Source organism: Stegodyphus dumicola, chromosome 3 (assembly GCF_044657685.1).
Source record: "Stegodyphus dumicola isolate Sdum_Otavi_A_Nest chromosome 3, ASM4465768v1".
NCBI classification, from domain to species: Eukaryota; Metazoa; Arthropoda; class Arachnida; order Araneae; family Eresidae; genus Stegodyphus; species Stegodyphus dumicola.
The window spans coordinates 77,252,903-77,278,559 of NC_140770.1; the positions used below are offsets into that span (position 1 = coordinate 77,252,903).

At 31.9% G+C, this 25,657-nt stretch overlaps 1 protein-coding gene across 8 annotated transcripts in view; it reads right to left on the reverse strand.

Moving 5' to 3' along the window:
- LOC118187993 (latrophilin Cirl-like) overlaps positions 1-25,657 on the reverse strand; it is a 1,172,776-nt gene that overhangs the window by 14,073 nt on the left and 1,133,046 nt on the right. For 3 of the 8 annotated variants that reach the window (XM_085813006.1, XM_085813005.1, XM_085813007.1), the window contains 3 exons: positions 18,244-18,412; positions 16,051-16,158; positions 5,362-5,428 (listed from right to left, as the gene is read on the reverse strand). In XM_085813006.1, coding sequence (XP_085669132.1) covers positions 5,362-5,428; positions 16,051-16,158; positions 18,244-18,412 — 344 coding nt within the window. Of the gene's footprint in view, positions 1-5,361; positions 5,429-15,992; positions 16,159-18,243; positions 18,413-25,657 lie in introns of all 8 variants that reach the window. The other 5 variants (XM_085813012.1, XM_085813010.1, XM_085813009.1 and 2 more) reach the window with 5 other exon arrangements.

Genomic DNA, 25,657 nt, shown 5'->3' on the forward strand with positions numbered 1-25,657 from the left:
TACTAACCAAACATCTATACAGTATATTAACACATAAAACGGTTTGCTAATTAAGAACTTTTTGACACGTTTTAAAATACCCGAAGATAGTAAATGTTGCATATAAAGAAATGTATAGCTCTTTCTGAGTTAAATTAATAAAAAAACACACTGAAATAATTATTTTAGTAAAGCATATATTGAACCAACACCAGTCTAAAATTAAATTAAAACTTATGCAAACTATTTCTTTCTGCCTCTGTTTATTATAAACCCAAACTGAAAAGTTTCTAGTTAGCATTTCAATGCACTACTTTTTATAACTTTTAACTTCATATGCAGATTTTTCAACTGACAAGAGACTTTTCTCTGATGGCAAGAATTCAGCATAAACTGAAATGCTCATTAGCTAAACATGGATTGAGACCTCCGAGAAAGCGAGGCATTTCAAAGGCATCCCCCAAATCCTTTGAAACAAGCGAAAGTAGTACATGAGTTCTCCTTGATGAGTTTGTGGCTGGTTCGTCTACGCAGGATATCCGTATCCGGAGAGGCAATGGAGAGGGAAGTTGTTACTCAGGACGAAAAAGTATCCATTCCCCATATTCCCACTCTGATTTGAACCATCATCTGCTATTCTCTAGTGAATATTTTCTATCTTTTCCTTACTTATTTTTTTAGTCCCTGTCTATCGCCCAAACTTTTTGTATCAGTTACTACCACATAAATGAATCTCAGTGGTTTTAGGTTTCGCCTTTATATCGCGTTTCACTGCATAACTGCTTAGTCATGCAGCGAAAATAATATGCAGGGTTGAGTTTGAAATGGAGTTAAATTTAGAGGTTATATTTATTGTGAAGGGATTGCATATGTGATAAATCTCAGATAACTACACATTTTTTTTAAATTATGTCATTTCTGAAAACAGTATGATGTGTCAACTGTTATGTATTTTAGATGCGATTTCAAAAACACAATTTCATGCAAAGAATTTTCAGATAATTGATACTTTATTGCGCCAAATTACTTTTGTTTTCAGTACTGAATGTTAAAAAGTCACATTTTCAGAAATTGGCAAGTTATACATTAAACATTTTTTTTCCTAAATAAGAACTTGAGATAATTATAGATATACTTTTCTGTACATTTTTTTAAATTTAAATATGCAAACCTGAATATCCCAATAAAACCCGATTTTTTTCATAATAAATTATGATACTTCAAAATATTTTTCAAGGCATTTACAGCAATAGACAAACTGATTTAGAAATTTAGATAAACCAAAAATGTACAGAGGTTGAGGTTTACCAATAACAAGAGTCAAATAGGCTAAACCCTATCGGTGTTGACATTGGTTTATAGAAATTTATTTGATTTCGAAGTCGTCACGTACGAGGTTCCTTTACTTTTCGAGAAGGCATGATATCCTGTCATCTCCTTCAAAAAGCGGAGATGTTCTGCAGAATATCAAATACTTGTAGATCTACAGAATAACTTTTCTCCTTGAAGAACAGAGACCACTTATATGGCGCTCCTCGAAGTTTACAGAATTCTCTTACAAGCAGTATCAATCTAATATTGATTTTTGACTCGTTTTGCATACCTAAAATTTTCTGTCGCCTTTCTGAATGCTGTTTGCGTCCTTCGTATTCATATTTTGAATGATGCATGATAATGACAATCTACATTCTGTTTCCATTTGGTCAATGAATCACTTCAAGAAGATCAAACTTTGGTTTGAGATTGCATTATACTTACATTGTGAAAACGAATTCTGAATACAGACTACTCTAATCGATAAAAAGAGAAGCTCAATAGTCATTTAAAAATAATTATTTCAGTTAATTGAAAACCATGAAAAGCAGCTGTAAACTTAAGACATTTCTGAAAGCTATGAGCATATTTCATTGTACATTCAATAGCGCATTAGCAAAATTTTTGATAAATAATAAAAGTCCAAATTGTAAAAAAAAATATCTTCTAAATATTTACTTTAAAACGAATGAACGTTGAACTAAAAATGAAACACGAAATGTAGTCAGTTTCTACAATCAGATTTTAGATAACATTTTCTGTTCATGCAAAAACTATTGAATTGCATTCTTATTTCATAAATTCAAAGAATACTGGAGAAAAACTATTAATTCCTGGTTATTTATGCTTTTATAGATAGCATTACATTGAGTCCTTATTCAGAAGACACCCTCGAACAGCAACAAGGCAAGAAAGCAGATTTGCACGTTATTTCTTTTTTTTCAAGAAAGCAGATTTGCACGTTTCTTTTAACTTTGTATTTATATTTTGTGCTGCGAAATAAGATAATAACTGCTAAGAGTGGAAGAAGGCAGAATATAAAACAATTTGGTAAAGAGAAAGATTAACACTACCAATTACTGCCACTTTCAGAAAAAAAAAATGAATTGAAATCTGGATTAGAAGGAAATAAATTAATGTTTTTCGCCCAAGTAGTAATGGTATTTTGGGAAATAAGCAAAGAGAGAAGAAATGAAGATTTAAGACCAAATTATTGCGAAGATTGAAGTATGTTCTGGTGCTGAATTCATTATTTCTAAATATTTTCTGGAAATGTTAAATATGTTACCTTATTTGAATACCTGAATCGCAACAATGCAATATTTACAGGAGAAAGAAATTCAATACCTAAATTTTAAAATATTTCTTTAATAATTTATAAGGTTTAGTTAATACATTTTTTTAAATGATTAACATCTGAAGTATACAGACTATTTCATTTCGCAATTAGCTTCCAATCCTCCAAAAACTTTCATGTATTTTTAAAGGTTTCCTAACAAAATCGGCAAATGTTGTTGAGGGAAAGCTGTCTTTAATGCAGATATATATATATATATATATTACAAATTACAAACAGTGATTATCATATGAACTATCAAAGCTAAAAGCTACGATTAAGTTACTTACAATTATCGTTACGTCCAATTATTAAATTTAATTTTCGTTGTTTCTCACTTTCACCTACGTTCACAATTTTACGCAGAACCTTTTTTTTTCCATATAAGCCACGCTTTAGACCATCCTCAAATTACTCATTTCCATCTAAACACGCGTTTAGAATTATGAGTAGAGCACAATCAAAGAACCGACTCAAGCTCTTTGTCTCAATCGGTCAATGGATTTTAGGCTTAAAGCAATAGGGATTTATATTTATTTTCACTAACCAGTTAAGTTTAAGTTTACGCTTTCCTATAAGCCTTTATTCCTCTAATTGTCGATGCCAGAATATTTAAATTTGGTAGCGCGTGTGAAGTAATGCAAATTCTACCTTTCGAAGAAAAGGTTTAAATATTGAGTTCTAGAAGGGAAAGTTAGAGAGTATGGGCAAGCGTTGTATCTTTGTAGCGTGAGCTTCTGGTTCTGCATTTATTGCTGGTTAAAGTAGCGTAACAGCTGTTACTTTGCTGCCACTAGACTTCGACGCAGTTTTAAGAAACAGGATTATCTAAGTCCTGGGGAAAAATTCTACTGTTTGTTAATATCTTTGAATTTTTAGTTTAGTACTCATTTGTTGAGTTACCGCCCGAGCGAGGCGTAGTTTGTTATCGTCAAGTCGACTCATTGTGAATTTTAAAGAGTTTTAATAAAGGGTGCTCTTTACTCTTCTTCTATCCGGTTCCTGCACGTACTTCATCTGCTCAACAAGTAGATATTGCAAAGCACAACATTATAGTACTTATTGTGAGTGCGGGTTTTCCAAGAACTGAGTGCTACACTTGCCTTTTTCTTAGAACAAACAGAAATGGGGAGGTGAAGTTAAAAGAACAGTAATCTAAAGGTACTTTTCGTCATGCTAGTATGCTCTAAGCAGTATGAATTTAAGGGTTCATAATTTTTTTTGTTGAAAATTGCAAAAATTCAGGAAAAAAGTTTGAAAAATACAAAACATTTCATTTAAGATATTTAAAAAGTTCGTTATACCTAATTTTTATACATCTGGAAGTTTTCTTTAGTCGTATAAAGCAGTGCTCCGCAACCTTTTCTCACCTGCGACGCACAAAAAATCTTTCTGGAATTTCGTGGCACACCAAAGAGTTCCGAGTTATCAAGGAAATTCAAATGCTGACACATTTACAATCACACACACAACCACACAACAGTGAAATATATAAAAACATTTAAAATAGACATTATTAAGGGAAAAAAATTGTCATTGTGTATTAAATACATGATAAAAAATTGCAAAATGTCAAATACATGTATTTGATATACATGTATCCTACTCACTTTGATACACCTATATCCTACTCATGGCACACCAGTGTGCCGCGGCACACCGGTTGCGGAGCACTGGTATAAAGTAACATTAAGTCTACAGCAAATCGAGCGGGACCAGAAAGGTCATTCGCTATATACGGATGTTTGTTGTAAACCGGATTCATTATAGCGGAGTTTGACTGCACATATATATATGACTATCATTTTTTTCAAATTAACTTTTATTAGACTCAGAAAGTTCATGGGATAAGACAATTACTATCTTATAAACCTAATACGTGTAATATAATTATTGTTATTTATTGTGTCATGTAGTTCTAACTGACTAATTGCATTTGTACTTGCATTGCAATATTTATGATTATATGCAACAGAATTAATTATGTAGATGATGAAATTTTTTACTTGACAAAGTAGAGGAACAAGTAAATAAAAGATGATCTATTGCATTGAAATCGGATTTCATTATGTTTAGCGTACGACACTTATTTATGATCATACTTTACATTGATTAAATTCTGAGCTATTATATATCAACAAATATCCTCGCTCTCAGTTATTTACAATAATGTGACACTCAAACTGCTACCAAATATATTTCACATTTAAAAAAAACTAAACAAGACAATTCTGACACTTTTTTAAAAAATTAAAGATAAAATTTAGGGATTAAGGGAAAGAATCTTAAAAATAAATAAATAAAAATAAAAATAAAATAAAAAACCACCTCTAGCAAACTTGTATTGGTACCATTATTTTCGTTTCACCATGCAGTTCTTTTTTTTTTTTTTTTAAACCTTCTTTACAAACAATATTCGAAATATTTATACGAATAATAACGAGAAACAGATTAAAAAAAAACTCTGCTTACATTTTTCTTAATATTTGCACAGAACTTTACGAACGAAAACAACGACAGAGATTCGTAGCTAAATGCGAATCAAAATTTACATTTCCTATGTAGAAACAACAACCGATATCGAAAGATTCAGGACACATCTAGGCTGCTCGCTAACGTTTAATAAGCACAAATACGAGAAAAGAGAAAAAGGAAAAGAGTTGTAAGAGGAACAATTGGGCTTAACAAGAAGGTTCGGGTAAGGGTAGGAGGGAGGGGTCGTCTAAACTTACCGGGCGTGGCACATTGAAGGGTAGGGGCTTCTCCTGGTTCCAGGAAACTCCATGTCAGTGGCGGATACTGAAAGGATAAAGATATTCACTCCCGACGTCTTAATAGGGCAAAATATTAAAGAAAGAAAATATGCTCTACATCACGTTTTCATACATTTAATTAATATCAGGCATTAAAATCTTTATTCAACGGTCACGTATTTATTTATTTTATTATCTATATTTTCTACACTTTATTTTATTTATTTGATCCTAATTACGTAGTGGATATTAAAACTTCCTACTCAGACTTTTTTTAGTTATGTTTTTAACTGTATTATAGATTATCACATTTTCAAAATAATCTAAGCATATAACTGAATATATATAGGGTATAAATAAGTAAGATTCTTTACTGGAATTAAAATCGAAGTTAGTGAAAACTCAGCACAGTTAGCATTTTTTAGAGTTCTGCATACTTTGTTAGACCAAGGTTATTACTATACTACTAGGTCTGCTCTTGCATGACGTCACTGACTCATAGTCTGCTCAAAAACAAATATTCCCTACTCAGTTTTGGTCTTTCGTTCGTCCATTACTATACGTCAAATGACGTCGTTGAACTAGAAGGCTCGAAAGAACTGAACCTTGTTTCTATGCTGACCTTGAGAAGAACCGCGTGTCGCTGAGTGTTCCCCGACCTAGTTTCGCATTCCTATCATTTTTAAAGATATTTCCTACACTAATGGAAAGAATGGATGAAAACTTTATTTTTACACATTAGCTGACATGAGCATCTTCAGTGATTATGAATGCAAGTTTTATTATTCTGTCTTCAGGATTCTCAATAATTTGGCAAGGCAAATTTTCTCTCTCTCTATCAAAGAACATAGACAACAACATATTTACTGAACCGCTGGCCGTAGATACATAATTAAAGTTCAAAATCAAAAGGAAAAATAAATAAGGTTTACTTTACGAAAAGAATCAAAGAAGATTTATTTTTAGATTATGATTATTTCATCCACGTGGCACCTTTAAATAGAAAGATAATTACAATTTTTATAGAAGTCTTTTGAAAGAAACTTCAACTAATAAACTGCTCAAAAGTCCAGTTAATTCGACAATTTTGGATATGGAATATTTGATGTGTATGATTATTATTAACCCATAATAATTTATCAAAGAATTCATTTCCCTAAATAATTATCATCTCATTTTTTCAATCAGAATTATCGGAACTCACACACTAGACACTCAAAACTGTATCATAGCATATATTTTACTATGCACTCCAACAAAGTTTAGTCAACCTAACTCATTTGCGGTATTTTTTGCGGTAATTTCATTTGCGGTATATTAACAGCAACATTTACCGCATAGCATTTCTACTATGCTTGAAGCAATTCTAAATGAAAAATAGCTAGTGCCATCAAATTTCATTTCAAAATAAGCTTAAAATCAATTTCAGTATCTTTTCTATATATATTTTCCGACAGTAATTATATCTAAAAATATAAACTAAATAGTCTAGAATCACTTTACACAATACATAAAATAGATGCCATAAAATACAACAAATAGTTTATAATGAAATCGAACATTTATGCTTACCTCAAATATCACTACTTTTGTATAAATAGGGATGAATTTAATAATACAAGTTATAATAGTGTTTATATTATTAAGTTGACTAAAATATTACAGTAAACAGCGCGTAGTTTAGAGTGAGTAACAAATTCTTGATATCATCTGAAAAATGTGTTAAAAGATTTTAACATAAATTGCCGTAGAATGCATTTTATACATAATTACACACGAACAGCATTATACTTTATGGTAATAACAATCAGAAAAATCGTTTTTGCTGCGAGTGCAGCTTCGATTTCTTTTACAGGTAATTTGTTCTTAACATAAAAAGGAATAATTCTATAGCTTAAAAACTGGAAAAAATATTTTTCAACCATATTTTGTAATTCCATTTTTCGCAAAGGAAAAGAAATGAATTTTTAGATAAGTTTTTAGAAGCTTTTTTTTTTTTTTTTTTTTTTCCTCTCTTGAAATACAGCGAATTTTAATCCGTTAAGAGTGCCATTAAAAGTCAATGGGATTACAATGATTATATTCTACGATTGAACTAATATTTCCCTATAAAAGCGCATAGTGTTTTAATATATTTCTCAAACATATGAGGAATTAAAATTACAGACTAGAAAGAAAAATTCAATAACGGGGAAGAAAAGACATTTAACAGACAGCCAAAAGCGGGGACACATTCTATCAGCGGGAATAAAGAAAGCTTAGAAAACAAGAAAATTGGAAACAAAAGCTTCTCTAAGCAGCTTAAAAGGTGAATCAACAAGCTAGACACAAAACACAAAAGAATCGCATTTTCTAGGAATAGGGAAAACAACAAATAACACAAAACATTAATTACCTCAACTCTTTTGCGTCCGCTTAAACAAATTTTTACTTTTTTAAAAAAGAAAAAAAAATTGGAAAAGCATCGGCGTTGTTCTCCATTGCGATACTCGCCTCGCTTCGTTTAATTCGTAACGAGGCTAAACATTTTTCTCAAAATTAGAACCAACATTTTGTTGAGATAAGATTTCATAACTAATTAATATGTTAGCTCCTTTTGTAGCAGTTCATATCAGCAGCAGAAGGTATATTTAGAAGGGAAAAAAAAAATAATCTATTGTGTTAAATACATTGCCACCAATTTCCGTCTTCTTTAAAGGACACATTGTTCGTCTTTGTTATTTGAATTTCCTCTGGTTGTGGCGACTGTTATACTGGCAGGAAGCTTGGCAAATTTGACAAGACCATTCAAAAAATTTCAAAAGTCCCATTTCATTTATTTCTATGAAAAAGAATTTTATGTTTACTCTTACGAAACAGGATCACACTGGGTTAGGGGATTTTAATAGATAAGTGTCGCGAAAAATTTGCTGAATAAATAGCATTGTTCCTTACACAAAAGATGTCTGCTTTGAATTTCGACCTGACGTTCGTAACAGTAAACCGCGAAAAGATCTTTCTTCCGTAAACCTGTCATTCAACTGACTTTGTTTGTTTTGCAAGGCGCTGTTTCATAAACTGAATGACATATTTAAATTAAAATGGATTGTTGAACGAAATGTATACAAACTGCCGCTGAAATATATTCATTGTAGGAAATAAAATACAGTATGTTTGCAGAAATTTGAAAAGAAATGATGGTATTTATGTTGACACATGCTACCGAAGAACTGTAATTAACTGATAAGCTCGATATATTAATACAGCTAGTTTGTCTAAATAAAGAAGAAACCTTAACTACAATTATATATTTATTTTTTAAATTGAAGTTAAAAATTAATGTTTATTTAACTTTCTTTTGCCTCTTAAAGAACAAATACGTTTTTTTATTCAGTCGTCTGCTACAATAAGAGTTAGTTTATATCAGCAAACTTTGACAACAGCATTATAAGTTAAAATATTTACCTCAATGTTTCGTGTATACATTACACAAGCGGATAGTATATGAATATATACCAAGTTTATTATTCCTTGAGAAATTAAATTTATTCAGGAAATTTGCTACCTCTTTGTTATAATAAATAAAACATTTAGTTTTCTGAAAGCGATAGCATATAATTAGAATATAAAAAATTACCTAGCTGATGCTCCAAAATATTTTGATCACCGACTCTTGTAGCGCAATCACAAGAAAACAACAATATTACTCATTAAATAAAATATTTTTCCTATTAAAATGTTTGTAAATGAACAGTGTTTCGGATGTGAAACTCTAATTTCGCTATTTCGGAAGAATATGAATAAAAAAGTTGTATGCCATATGAATACACATATGACAATAAATATGGAAAGATGGATTTAAATTTCCTAACTATACAAAATTACAGAATGAAAAATCATGAAGATTTAAAAGATATTTTCACTTTTTTTAAACAGCACTGCTCTTGCATAGCTCGACAAAGCTAACGAAATGCTCTTAATATTGTGTGTAACACAGAAAATGTGTACAATACTCATTATATGGAAACATTTAATTTTAGAAGTACTAAGGACTAAATACGAAGATCCTAAAGCCTCCCTTAAAATAAATTCAAATTAATAATTATGAGAGATTTATTATAAAGTGCCTGTTTTAAAGATCAAGAGACACTTACCTCAAAAATGGGGACAAAATGTAAACATGTGCTAAAACCGTATACTAAGTGATTTTTTAAAAATAATTTTATTACATTTTATTTGCAAAATCGCAGATTACTATTTATAGGTATAAAATGCTGGTAAATTTTAAGGAAGATTATAGAATTCGGGATAAATTCGCGAGATTTAGTGATGCACACTAAAATGCACGTGAATGTATGTCAAAATAATCACAGAACTATTAAATCTTTAGAATTATTGTAGTCGTTCTTAAATAAATAGATATAACGTTAAGGGATATTATTTGAAAATCAAGATGAAATTATTCAACTTATTATGGACTGTTATATTTATTGTAACTGCACTTTGTATTAAGTCGTGCAACTGTTAAATTTATTGTATTTTGCATTTATAATAATTACTGTGAATGCTAATTATTCATGTTACATTTATTATTATAAATGTGCATTTATTGCATATTTATTATGCATTCATTATTATTATTATTATTACTGTAGATTTATAGTTTACTGTACTCTGTACTGACTATTAAATTAGAGCTGTTATCTTGTTACTGTTATTGCAATTTATATTTGTTAATAACCTATATGTTTATGTTTTAAATATTTATGGCATGTCAATTCTTACTATTTTATAGTTTTTATTACTTTATACTTATTTTTTTGCTATGTGTTTATTGTATATATATAACAGGGGTGGCTAAACTTCATGTCAGTAAGAGCCGCAGTTTGGAACCAGGACAGTTCAAGTGCAGCAGCTAGATTTTCCAAAAAGCCAATAAGTTCTAAATGTAGTGAAACAGGTTTCAAGTCGAAAGAAACGCCTAATTCTAAGCAACCATTTAATGAAAGGTTGCCTTCAGCATGTGATGATGTGTCGAAATAGACGCGAAGTTTTGTGGTTTTTACGGATTCTCGAAATTTTCTAAAGATAACATCGTCTTCTAAGCTGTGACTGACATCAGATTTCGTAGAAATTCCAAAAGCTCCCAGCTGCCATAAATTTATCCCTGCGAACGTCGAATCAACTTCTAAATTATTTTTAGCTTGTAAAAGATTCTTAGTTGTATCCGATGCATTACATTCGTTTCCTGTTCCGCTCAAAAACCAATTTAGATTCTACTGCTACGAATTATTCATAAGTTTGGCAGACCGTTTCTGCATACATTCGTAAAGGATCTATAAGCAAATCTTTAAGATTTTCTTTATAAAATTGTTTGATAGAATCAGTATAATTTGTTTTATAGTTCCTAAATAATATTATTAATTCTCTTCACTAACAAGAAATGAAATAAAATAATTATATTATGACATTGATCAACTTAAATTTCCTAATAACATCATAAAAAGAAATGAAACAAATTAATTACTTTCTTTTGGATATTGAATAGTTTTAGTTTACCATATTTCATACATATACTTTATTTGGATAAGCGCACAATATATTTATTGTAATAACTGAATATTTATAGCATATAGAACAGCTAATCGGTTCTTTTACTAATACAGATGTAGTCATATGATTATTAGAAAGTTACTGTAGAACAGATATTTTCAGAGGTTGTTTGCCTCCCCCGTAATTATAAATCGTAAGCAAGCGTGTATAAATTATAAATCATACATTGTTTAAAATAAGCATACTGATATTTCCCTTATAAGAAATTAAACAAATCTGTATTTTCGTATCTATTACCGATACTGCAGAAGAAATAAAGGATGCATTGACTACCATAGAAAAGCACATTTGCTGCTTTTCTAATATTCCTTAGCAGAATTTAAATAAATAATGTGCAGTGACTTAGCAGTCTACGAGTAAACCAGGAAAGGAGATGGAGATTTTCCTTTTTAAAATGCATGTACAGAGATTTAAACTCAAAAATGTGTGAACACATGTCCCCCATGCTTTAATTCTATGATAATCTGAAAATATTAATTTAGAGGAAAAACATAAAATTTTTTCTGAAAATGTCTATTAAATTTTACCATTAGGGAAGCATTCCATTTAACATTTATACTCAAACTCATTTATTTGGTCATTAAACAAAAGTCCGCTGTACAGTAAGAAAGACAGCTAATAAATCCCATAAAAGTCTATTTACTTTCTAAGTTTCAAAGTAGGTCCATTTGACTGTTAAAAGATGTTGGACACGCAAACGCTATAACAGAAAAAGATGCTGCTCTTCTAGCTAAAGCATGCCGGTTCGGAAGCAAAGATTTTAATTTCGAAAACAAAGATGACAGTTGCACAGGTACAACTTTTAGTTGATTTTAAACCCACCTGTCAGTAGCTATGTGAGGCTTATAATGCGTTGCTTAATAAGATACCCAGGATACGATCTTGCCACTAAAAATAATCACTTACACGTTATGGATTTGAATGGCTTGGTAGGTTATGCTAAAAATGAACAACAATCAACTAGGCAACTTCATGAATATCTTATGATTGCCCTGAATTTTCAACTGGCTAAATTGATTGGGTGAGGCCCGGTGGCGCAGTGGCTAGCGCATTGCGCAGCAGCACCACAGGTCCGGGATTTTTTCCTTGGGCTGGGCAAGGTCTACTCAGCCTTTTATCCCTTGATTTCCATCCCTTGGCTCGATAAAATGAGTACCAAGTTCGCTTGGGGACTAAACACTGGGGGTCCTGCGAAAAGCTGACCACTTGTGCAAGGCATATGCTAACGCACCCCGGGGCCCACGGTCAAGAAAGCAGATTTCGGGGCACCGCTGGCCATGGCCCACTAGGACTGCTGCGCCATTTAGTTTAATTGATTGGGTAGTTGATTGTTAACTGGTTCCGCGAAGTACACGAAGGCTATCCGCCTAAGTTAAAAATGCATTTGTGCATAATTTTCTAAGAGAAACTAACTCATACTCGCACTATACATGGAGAAAATATTAGAAAAACCAATATAGCCAGTGAGTTCGCAGAGAATCGAATTCAAAATTCAGCGAAGGCGCTGCTAGGCTGATGTAATTGGTTAGATCATCTTACTTTCCCAGAGAAATAGTAGATATTTTATTTTAAATATATTATGAGAGAGAATCAGAAAAGTTAGATCCAAGGACACAATTACAACAGAAACGTAAATACTCAACTCGATCAAAACCAATGTTTTACCACATTCATATCTTTAATCTATTTGTCACTGATATTTTTCATGCTCTTACCAATACTTCGTTAACTAACTAGTTTACGAGTTTGGTTAAAAACTTCTATTAATATATAACGCTTCATAGTTAATTGGCTTGGATAACGATAGCTCATTATTTTAAGAAAATAATGCAATAATACACTACATCTGAAGGAAACCATGGTAACGTCATGCAGCCAATTCCGTTAGAACTTTAATTTAGGGACAATAAATTTTGATTTTAAATAGTTTATAACAAGTAGAAATTTTTCATAATTACGTCAAAATTACGAAAGTCATGTTTATCATTATATTTTTATAGGTGTCAGTCTTATCCCTTAAATAAAATTTAGTTCCGATAAAAATCTTTTTCGAGGGATTATTTCCTTTGAAGAATATGGCCCGTTTAATTAAGCGGGAAAGCCTAATTAACTGCTGAATTCACGACATTACTTTAAAAAATATTTAGAATCATTTATGGGAAGCAAAACCTTTCAAAGCTTTATAAATTTTATTTTCTGAGGTAACATTAAAAACCTGTCTCTTTTCTAAAGCTCTACATTTTTGCCCAACAAGCACAACCTGAGACATTAAAACTGCAACACCCAAACATAGTGATATGATTTCATTATAAACTTTTGTGCAACAGACTTCTGTGCGAAAATGTTAAGTTAACGCAGTCGGATAATATTTCGGATAATCTGATGAGTGGATTACACAAAGCAATCTGGCATAAAGCGTAGAGCTCTTTAGAGGGCACCGCAAAGCAGGAAAAAAAAAAACATCCAAATGCTGACTTTTTTTTTTTTTTTTTCCATAATATGTATGTAAGTGTGTGTGCTAAAAGAAGTCTTTTTGTTTCATTTGAAGTTTAAGTATTAGTGCTATATTAGTCCAAAAGCAATAAAGGTCTACTAGTGGAATGGTCAAAGTTGCGGAACAACAGTATTTAGTTCTTGGCTGGCAGTCTACATGAAAATTTTCGGATTTTACCTAACAAGCTTTACTTCATTCCATCAACAGAGCAGCTGGTCCACTTAGGAATGGGGTTTATCACCCTGTTTAAGCCCTGCCAGTGATTCAAATTTCCTTCACTCGTCCCGAGACATCTCTTCAGGGTAAACTGTTAGAAAGGACAACGAAAGTACAATGGAAGGGATGAAGCCAGCCATGTGGGTAAAAGCATTCTTTTGATTGTTCAGATGTTAGTTGAACAGATTAAGCTAGTTTCCAAAACCAAGCATTACCTGTACTAATATATGTATCAGATATCTAAAGCTGAAGTGATTGTAAAAAATATTTAATTTAGAATAAAAATAATGGCAGCAAAATTAGTTTTAAATGCACTCCGGCAAGAAAAACTGCTGACTTCGTTTCGGGACATAAACCTAAGTAGCACACGTAACAAAAACTTTGAAAACTGGTCCGAGTGGTGGCAAAGTGGTCGCGGTAACGTCTTCTACGTCATGTGCTACTTGGGAAGCGCCATATTCCTAAGCCATTTGGTCCAATAGCGGTCGGCCAGTAAAGTCATTGAACATTGACAGTTTGATCTGGGCTCGAATTCCGGCAGAACAGCTGGCTGCAAGCATGTTTTCGTTATTTTCTCTATGAATAACATGGATACGAGCCATTTCCCCTCAGAAAATCCTCCAGAAAATCCTCCATCCCCTTAGGCAGATAGTCTTCGAGTGCTTTGTCATAATCAAATAAACCAAACCAAAACTAAGCAATTTTTTCAGAAAAATAAATATACAATTCAATGCATAGTGCGCTGAAAGCGAAGATGAAAACTTCTTATTACAGCAAAGGTAGAGGCGATTTGTTACAATCAGCTGTCTGCACAATGGCAACTCACATTCCCATAGATATAACACAATCGTGAAGTTTAAGCAACGAGTGAGGCTTGAAAGGATATTACAACTATTTTAATAATGTGAAATATAGCTAATATGATTATCAAGTTTTAATGCTTGATAATCACAAAAAAAAAAAATAACATACAGAAATAAGACTACTTGCAGAATTCACCTCGGATAATGAGATTTAAAATGGAACCGAGAACCCAAATCTTGTGTGGGATGTAAAAGACGCTGGAATGGAACAATAAATATATCTAACTATAACAGTCAAGAAAGCCATACATCGAGAGTTTTTAACATTAGGCTTATTTGTTAAAAGTTACCAGTATTAAAGAGTAACTTGCTTTATAATTAAGAACTTACTCCACATAAAGATGGGCTGCACACATAGTTTAACTCAGATACTGATATTATTTATGAGATATAAAATCTGAATTTTCTAAAAGAAAAAAAGACAGTGGAAATGATGCAAGAAATACATTTACCTGCTACAGTGACACAACTTTTATGTCCATGTGTTCAAAGTTTCCAATATTAAAGGATATATTGTTTATTTATTTACTTATTTATTATTCTAGTATTTTCTCCTATTAAAGAATTGGCGGCATCAAACTGAAAAACATTCGTCACTATGTTGAACGCCGTACCAGTCTGCGGTCAGGCTACTAAATGCTGCTTCACAACAGAGGGATTTAACAGCTTTAGAGATTAATCCTTGGAAGAAAAATGAAATAATGAGTATTTGCAATAATGTCTCTGCCATATTGCATAATCGCTTCCTGTAATGGTAATGGATAAACTCACTGCTCATAAAATTTAACTTGGTCTGTTTTTGTCGTACCTCACCCCAATAAAATTATTATAATTCTGCTTCAAAAAATGTAGCAAGTCTTCAACAAGCTACGCAATTCTTTGTCAACTACCCAAATAATGCTTCCGAATACGTAGTTGCTTCCGCAAACACCACCAGGTTTTTGAAACTGGCAAAACAAACTTAATCTGCAGGGAACAACATTTTCTATAAATTTATAACGGCAAATCCACTATACAGAGGTCAATAACTTAAATACATCATAACAATAGAATTAAATAAATGACAAAAAACATTTTTGAATTTCATAAAATGGCATGCTCAGACAGCCTCTCACCCTTAATGTTTTGCCTAAACCGATTGGTTAGTAAGAATTTCTCAATAGCTTATTGTATCACAAATTTTATAGCTACTCATAGCCCTCACATAGAAAGAACTCTTTCATACTAGGACTCAGTTTCTTAATACCATTGTAAGAATTATTAGTTTATTCTTCCAAGATGTTCTCGAAAAACGATTTGTATTCGAATCACACTATCACTAATGGAAGTTGCAGTTTCAGTGCCGCAGAATTGCTGCCTTGACACGCCCAGCTAAGCAAAAGATGGGAAATTAGAAAGAAGCATTAAAGGGTGTATTATCTTAAAGCGGGGTTAGGGGGGCGTACCTGGATAAAGCGTCTGCGTGGGATTAGTGATATGTGGATGTGACAGAGGATTACTGACATTATGAGGGCAGCTGCCCGGGGGGCTGTACAGGCTTCTCCTGCGTGGAGGTTCTCGCAGGCATGAACACAACCAGTCAGGTCCTGGAGGTTCCTCCGAACTCTGCACCTATTAAAAAATAAGGGAAGGAGACATTTTATTTACTTTATTCCTTAAACATAATATTAATGTGCACTTACGTAATAGCGCAACCATCTTAGTTGCCAAATTTTCAGAATGCCCCAAACTCTGACAACCATGCGCAAAACTGTTCTTCAGGCAAACATGCGCATAATAATTCTTAACGGACATTGCTTCCATTTTCGCCTGCGTTCTTTCTGCTGTATTCCAAGTCTGATGTGATTTTTTAATAAACAAGTTGTGATATTTTTGTCTCACAATCAATTTTTAAGATATATGCTTGTGGGATTTGCCTACAGTGGAAAAACTGCGGTAAAACTTTTGCAGGGATACATTACTTTGCCGCAAATCGCTAAAGGGAACATTTTAATGAGTTCCTAAAGCGATCAGCACGAAATTTTCTCCCAAAGCAAAAGAAAAAATAAGTCACTTATAAGTAGGCTTTTTAACTGATTTTTAGATAAATACCTAATTAAAATGTAAAATATGTATATAATAAATAGTTTTCCGGGGTCCAAGTCACCTTCACCCTTTTACAAAATTATTAAACTGCGCCAAGGTGGTTGCGCTAAGAGTAAGTACCTATAAATGCGACTAATGCATATCCTAAAAATGAGGATACTTTTGATGATAAATTCGGGAAAGGGACCTGAAAACATTAAGGCTACCTGCTAAAAGTAGGAAAGGCATTCTAAGGGAAACTGGTTCGTATACAAGTTGCACATGAGGGGAAAAACACGATACCTCTTAGGCAGCCAGTCCGTTTGCGGGGATTCGAATCCATGTCGAACTACCAGTGTTCAGCTAATTTGTCATTCGGCCACTTAAAAATGGAACATTTTTGATGCAATAAACAGGATAAATTCAAACGGTAATCTGTTTGAATTCATCCTCATCACTGCCACGAGTATCCACTTAAAGCACAGGTTTAGCCATAAATAATCAAAATAGCACTATTTTTGGTAACTTCACTAAAATTGTAAAATTCTTAACCTTAGCCCCAAATTTTGTCTTAGACTGAAATTGAAACTTTCGCAAAAATTAAAAGAAATTCGTTAAAGTGGCAGACATCGATACCTCAGTATTTTTAAAATAACGGCAGCAAACTTTACCAAACTATAAAACATTTTTTTGCACCAAACTATAAAATAAAAACACTCGTTAGAAGATTATACACAATATTTCCGTCTGTGGTGGGATATCTTAATTAATTTAATGTGCAATTCCCCCCCTCCCCACGAAAAAAAACGGGAAGCGCCTAAATATGAATATTTCATTTTCATAATCAAAACAAATACATATGTATGCGTATGTATGTAAGATAAAAATTTTTTTGAAAAGTATTAAATAATGCTTGCACATGAAAATGGTGAAATACATACAAAAATATTTCAAACTAAGAACTAAAAGAAGAAAAAATGCCACGTACAGATTACTATGGTAGCACAAAAGCAGCAGAAAGTACTCAAATAAAAAAAAAAAAAAAAAGTGTCAGAAAATCGAGAATGAATATAAAATTAAATACAAGAAGAATTCAAAGAATCATGAAATAATAAAAGAAAAGTACATGTAGCTAAGATATTGCATCCATAATTAAAAATTACAGGGGAAATGATAAAATGTTTTACATATGAGGAAGATAATGGAAACATGCTGCATATTATTTGTTTCCATAAATAAACAATCAGAAAGTACCGTTTATATGTAAATAACATACAAATTGCACGATTTAAATAAGTTTCAATAAACACAATAGCCAACAACGAGAAATGAAGGGAACAAATAAACAGAAATTTTAACAAAAATTGAAACGAACATTAGCACCGAGATTGAATTAATTAATAATAATAAAAATGTGAATCTTATTCAAATGCTATAAAACAAATTCATTTAAATACTTCTCGAGTAATTTGCTATATGAATCAGAAGCCGAGAGGCAGATATGAAATTAATTATGCAAATGAAAGGTTAGGAATTTTGTTGCAAAAGTTCAGTTTCATTATGGAATTTTTCAAACCGTGCATTCTTCAAAATTGTAATAGGATAAACAGTTCATGAAAATGCTTTCTTTACCTTTCCGGCATTCAGACAGTAGAAGAGAAAGACCAACAATCCTTGCAGTATATTAAGTCCTAGAAAGAAGTAAGCGGTCAGAGGCTTTTCATCGTGCAGGAACAATGGCAAGAGTGTCCACGTGGAGCACAAGACTAGAAGGAGCACAGTAGCCTCTCCGCTCCATACACTGGAAAGAAGAGATAAGAAATTTTACTTTAAGATGCAATTTGCACTATTTTAAATTAGTAGTTATATTTAAAAACTACATTGACACAGACAAATGAATCACGTACATTAAAATAATATTTCAAAAATTATGTCTAAAAATGCCGTTGCATAAATTATAGAATATATCTGTCGTCAAAGAGAAAACAATATACTTATTAAAATCTTTGTTTTTCGTAGAAGTTGAATATCGAGAACTGCTGAAGTTTTATTTCATTGTTGATTAATCAAAATTTGTAATAAAATAAAATATAAAGCAATGTGAATTTATAGTATCATAACAATCAGATTAACAAAATAAAAACTTTTTTTTACAAATGCTTTAGACCTATCAATCTGTATAAATGCTATGATTGATAAGATGGCTAAACAATTTTTTTTTAAAAATCTCTAAATATATGGGTAATGTTGTATAAGTCGTACTTCCTAGGAAAAAAATAGGTATAAATCGTATGATCTATGAAAAAATAAAAATTATGTGTGGTAATAATACATTATGTTGTCGTTGCTGATATTTATTGCAATAAAATTCCATATAGTTGGATAAAATTAATAAATTTTAATCAACACGAACTTAATACGACTTAGACAACGAGTATTCTAAGTCGTACCACTTATAGCTTAAGTCGTAGTGCGTTTAAAATTGAACTGTTGTGACAAAAGTTTCTTTTTTCAACTAATTTACATAAGCAAATACAACAATGATTAGAGAGATTTTTTTTTCATTTTTTTCAACTCTAGCACATAAGTCATGTACCCATCCTTTGCATTTTAGACATTGTATTATATTCTGTTCTTGGTCTTCCTCACAAATAATACAGGGAGATGCACAGGATGTGAAACAATATGGTTGAATGGAGAAAGGGAACTTTTTTGGCGGAAGAAGCGCAATTGACGTGATATTAATACGTGAAATACTTAATATTTAAAAGGTACGACTTGCGCGACCTTACCCTATACATATGTATATGTAATATAGTCAGGAGCAGGAATTTTGATGGCGCAGAAGTGTTGATCCATAATGACTAGGAAATTGGAGGCGAAGGCAGATTAAATCTTCATATTTATTTTCAGCAACATGTTGCGGCTACACACAAGTCGTTATATATTTGCAGCAAAAAAGAAGAAGCAGACTGCAGTCCAGTTAAGGCAAAGCGTAGAAAGAAAGTGCGTAATGTTCAGGATGAAATCTTAAGTCAAACTGAGTTAGTTTTGGTTCTCAAAGCATTTTGATTGCATAGTTTATTGCTGTAAAATTATTATTGGCTGCTTGAGGTTTAGTTCAATTTACATCACCAGAATTACGTAAGAGTCATATGACATAGATTTTTTTTCGAAATGACGCAGTGCAAATAGATGTTGTTATTTATAGACTAGAGAAGGGAAATTAATTTACGCTGCTAATTTAATCTTTTACATATTCTTTATAGTTATAATCATATATTTTCTAAAAGTAAACATGTTGGTTGTATAAAGATTGAACCCCCCCCCGGAGTTGTATTAACTTCTGAATCACCAATAGCCTATAGACCATATCGAACATCTCCTAAAGATAATAGTGAAATTAAGAAGCAAATAGATTTTGCTATTTTAGAATACAGAAAGGAAATTAATTTACGCTGCTAATTTAATCTTTTACCTATTCTTTATTTTTTTACATATACATATATATATATATATAACTTAAATAATAATAAAAATAGAAAATAATACGGTCAAAGAAATGAGAAGTTAAATCATGCGCTGAAAGTTAAAGTAATTTACTGGTAATAATTTAACATTAAATTTAATATATATAATGTAACTCATTTAAATTATTGGAAATTATTAAAAATCACCGCATTATGTAAAATATATGTAATGTAATATGACACTCATATTTTTTATCACAAGAAATAATAGTAAGCAGTGTATAAAAAACCAGCTACATATAAGTCATCCTTACAGAAATTATGTACAGAACTAATATAAGAACAGGAAATTACAGATACTTTAGACGATAATTATAAGAATACGTTGACGATAATGATGATAGTATTTTCTATTTACTTGGTACTATTATTTGCATCAAACAGTATAAGCCAAAGTAAGCTTTATTAGCATCAATTAGTATAAGCCGATAGAAGTAATTGCATCAAACAGTATAAGCCAAATAAAGCTAGCGTCACACACACTATAAGCCGAAGTAAGCATTATTTGTATCAAACAGTACAAGCCGAAGCAAGCGCTATTTGAATCAAGCCTAAAGTAAATTAAGTAGCAACAACGTTATGGAGTAAAATATATTAACTACGATTTACAGGGCATTGCTTACGGCATAAACCCCATCGCTAAAATGTTTATTCTACGATTCTATACCAACTATTTTTTTCAACTATTCAGTATAATTTGTTGTTGAATCTGTTTTTCGAATTTCTTGCAACAACGGTTTGAAATCAATCTTTAGACATTAAATACATTCATGCTTAATCCTTAAAGCCGCCTGAAACCGCTTATGTTCTTACACAATCGTAACAGGGTATTACGTGACTATCCCATTTCTGTAACACAACTACATTGCAATTTTTAAATCGCTTTTAAATAAAAGTGCATGCGATGGTAGAATCTAGATCCACAATTAATTCTTAGGGGATAACCTGTTCACGCCCATTTCCCAAGAGAAAATTTGACAATAACAAATTGAGGGCTTTGTTTCCTCCCTTCACAGCAGGATGTTCCCTTAATTGAGAAAAGTATCCCGGGGAGAGTGACGTTTTGCTTTCTGCTAATCCTCTTCTTTTTTCATAAATAAAGATAAATTTTCACAAAGAAACAATTGCTTTATTCAGTTACTACTTTACGAAAGGCCTCCATCTGTGAAATTTATGTCCAGAGATTACATTGCAGGCTTACTGCTCACCGAATGAGAGTTTAAAATTTTCGCTTGGATAGAGACGCATAAAAGAGAGTAATCTCAGATTTTGTGATCGGTTAATCACTAAAAGGTAGCATTATATAAGTAAACTGCGCTATTTACGATTTGATCTACAATAATTTTGGAAATAGATCTAACTAAAGGAACACAATAAAAGTATGCCATACATAGAATTAAATGTTGTTCGTAGAGTACATCATGCGGAAAGATTCTTATGAAAATGGAATTTCGGACAATTAATATTATACTTAATTATAATCAATAATGAAATTAGTTCAATATATTTTCAGCTGTATGAACATATAATTAAATAGCTAAGACATTTACAGTTAATTAATTTTTATAAGTACATCATAATCTTTGACACATTTTGTACCATAATGCGAAGGTTTATCCGAATGAATACAAACACTGACTGGTAAAAAAAAAAAAAAAAAAAAAAAAAAAAATCACTGTACTTCCTCTAAGAAGTACACAGTTTTATTTCTCGAACATTCATAAGGAATTTTCTTCTGTCTCACCGCGTGTCTTCGTGGTATAATTGAAAATACGGCCGGATAACAGTCGAAAGATTCGGATTTCAAGTCTCGTTGAGGAATCGCTCCTTTTTCATGTTTCCGGCTCTGATTAACATTTAACCACTCTACACACTCATTGCATTCTTTTTTCCGCGTGTCACATTACATTCTTCATCACATTTCTTTTGCTCAAATATACCGAGTTATTTTTCCATTGAATTCGGATATTTTTTATTGTAAAATAAGCGAAACTTCTCGACAATCGCATCTGAAACACTCTCGGAGCCCTTTATCCTAGTCAGTTAAACTTCTGCATAATCAGCAACTCCGGCTATTTTCTACGAACCGAAAGTTTCTACTCTCAGTGAAATGGTATCATACTTTATATTATATATTAGAACGGAACATATAAAAATCAATGAATAACCTAAATTAATGTATGTGTCCAAGAATTGCTGCTTTTAAACATCACTCCAGGTTTTGCTAATAGTATTCTGGTAGGATTTGTATTCGAAAGTCCCGTACTTCTTATGCAGCTATGAAGTACTAACATGAAACACAGGTAATAACATGAAACACACAGGTACCAGCCTCTCTACCGTTGGACATCAGTTGTATAATCCTTACATGTCCCAAGAGCTGTAGTACCCAAGGATTACTTTCGGAGTGGTTTGGTTTGGATTATTTGCAATATTAGGACTATCTGCCTAAGAGGAGTGATGCCTTCGTGGAGGACTCGTATACACTTTACACACGGGGAAACTCATGAAAAAGCCCATGCAGGCAGCTTGTTCTCTTGGATTCGAAGCCATGTCGGAACTACCAGTGTCCAGTGACTGTAACGCTTGGCCACTGTTGGACCCCCTTTCGAAAAAAAAGCTCATGACATAGTTTTGTTATGATATTTTGATGTGCAATGAATTATATGGAGTACAGTGCACTGTGTGCTTGTCTATCTGGTACTAGCTAACGCAGTTTCTTTCCGTTATGTATACATACAAAAGTCCTTCATAAGTAAAAGATTCATGAGCCTCTATTCCATGGCGATGAGACAAAGTTTCTTTAGGCTACTGTCATGATACTCGCATCAGCTGACGAACATACCGATCGGAACACCGAATTATAGCATAAAGTTTGTAGTGTTTTATTAATTTAATTTCTTGAAACCTACTAAGACTATCAAGCATATTATCGCCCCATCTGTGAAAATTACAGATGAGTCAGAAGAAGGTTTTAAATAATCTTTGTTATTTATTTAAATCTTTAAACTCAACTCATGCACCGCTTGTGCTTACACTCCGCTAGTTGCGGGATTTCAGATAACATAAATGTGAACTTAAAATCCAAAGAAATTTGTTGCTGGAGATGTACAACGCAACAACCTAACAAGTGTTGACCCTCTTTCTATTAAGTGCACGACTGATTCGGCTAGTAACAAAGCTAACTCCAGATAACTTACGTCGAAGAACTGGACAAGAAAATAATATTATGATCAGAATATAATATGAATGATGAATATAATATGAATGATGAATATAATATGAATGATGAATATAATATGAATGATGAATATAATATGATCATAATATAACATGAAAATAATATTATGATCAGCATCGGCACCGGAAACTCTCTAATTTCCATGAGCTCTGTTTCTAAATACTCATATCTCATTTAAGCTGTGAGAGCTAACGAAAAGTAGAATTGACATCATATTTCAAAATCGTACGATAATCGATTAATTAAAGCAAAAATTCACAAATCAATAATGAAATTTTATGAAAAATAAATAAATAGAGAGAAATAGAGAGCAGTGAATAAAAAGAGAAGCAGTGCACCTGTTTCCTTTCATTACTCCACAGACAATAAGAAACGTTAAATAGTAATTTAAGAAAAATATACCGGGAAAAGGAAGGCAGGTGAACGTTCGTTGAAACTTTGATGACGATTTTAAATGGGGTAAATGTTTCAATCTATATGAAACCATGTACAACGATGCATGATATATCTTTTGGGGAGGAGGGAATGTATTTTTATGCTTTAGAATAATCTTCTTCTTGAAAAAGAGATATATATATCAGATTCTCCAAAAAAACGCATAATAGACATTTTTTCCAGAATTAAAATCAATCCAAGATTAAGTTTTGTCTAAGCCGGCATGCTTCTTTAGTATCTGTTAACATGCAAAAAAATATCGTAAGCATTCAACTCCCTTTTAAAAACATTTAGAATTGAGTAAAAAGGAGTCAAAATGTTTAATGTGATTTAAAAATGGTATAATGGAATATTTCTATAACAGCAAAAATTAAACATAATACTATTACTTTAATTATTCGTTACTATTACTTCTCTACTATGCGTTATTAATTTAAATATCAGTTACTATTCATATAATTGTAATTTTGTTATGTCGTTTAATAATCCAATATTAATTCCTCTACGTTTTATGATATTGAATTCAAAGCACTTAAATTTCACTCAGTAAAACTTCAGAAGCTGAGACACCTGATGTTAAATTCTTCCATAACAGCCGAGAACGACAAAGTAAAAGAAACATTCAAATGGACGCCATTAAGAAAACATCACTTCTTTACAAAGATGTGTGCATTTTCGTACAACGCAAATAAAAGAAGAATTACTTATAAAAGAGCGATAAAAAATATTGTATTAAAGTACTTCACTCAAAAGGGGAAAAAAGAGGTCCTGAATTAAAAGTTCAGAGTTTGAAAACTAATAGTCCTTCCTCAGACTGTATAATTTCGCCTCTTTTCGCGCAGTTCTTATTTGTTTGAGGCCAAAAAAAAAAAAAGTGCCTCTGACGACACATAAAAGAAAATAAAAAGGAGAACGTTCGTTCATTTCCATACTGTATGTGTAGACGCCTTTGCTATATTTCTTCAGTGCAAGTATTTTTTCTAGTACATGTAGTGCGTAAATTATTTTACCTTTATAGCTAGCGACTTTTAAAAAGAAGGTCTCCTCTGCATCTATTGAATCGCTCGCAGTAGTGGTGAAAATGCATTAAGGCAGAGGACATTAAAAAGTACTCTCGCAGCTGCAGAATAACGTTTTTTCTCCCTGCTTCCTTTTGGTCATACGTTTTATTTTATTTCATTTCCTCGTCTTCGATCAGTAGAAGTTGGATTCTTTTTCTTGGAGTGTTCCGAATTTTTACTTTAACCATAATGCGTTTCGTTTAGCGTTGTTTCCTGCGGCTTGTACGGGAGATTTTGATATGAAATTGCTAATATTTAAGTAAAAGACGTCGGAATTGAATTAGTTTTTTATCTCCATATTTGATATTTTACTTATATATAAATTTTTTAACTGCTATTTAAGGTTGTGGATAAAATCTTAAAAAAATCACGCTGTAAAATTCATTTTTATGTTGAACTTCTTTTTAAAGTGGTATACAGTATTAAATCAAAAAATAGGTTAGAAAGGTTAGAAATATTGATTGACAACCACAGAAATGATTGATTGTACTTCGTTCATCACAATGCTACATCAAAATTACAGATTGATCATTACATTAGAGCGATCGAGTGTTATCATTCAAAAATAGTGTCTTCCTGCAGAATTTTAAAGGGAAAATGGTTTGCATTTACACTCGGGGAAAACTATCATTTCTCCTAGTTAGTCAGTTACTAAAAGAACTACGCTCATACTCCAAAAAGAAAACTTATAATGTCTCTATGATACGAATATATTGTAAATCATGCTATGAAGAAAAAGCGGCACAATTTGGGGGGGGGAGAAATGGCTTGAAAAGTGA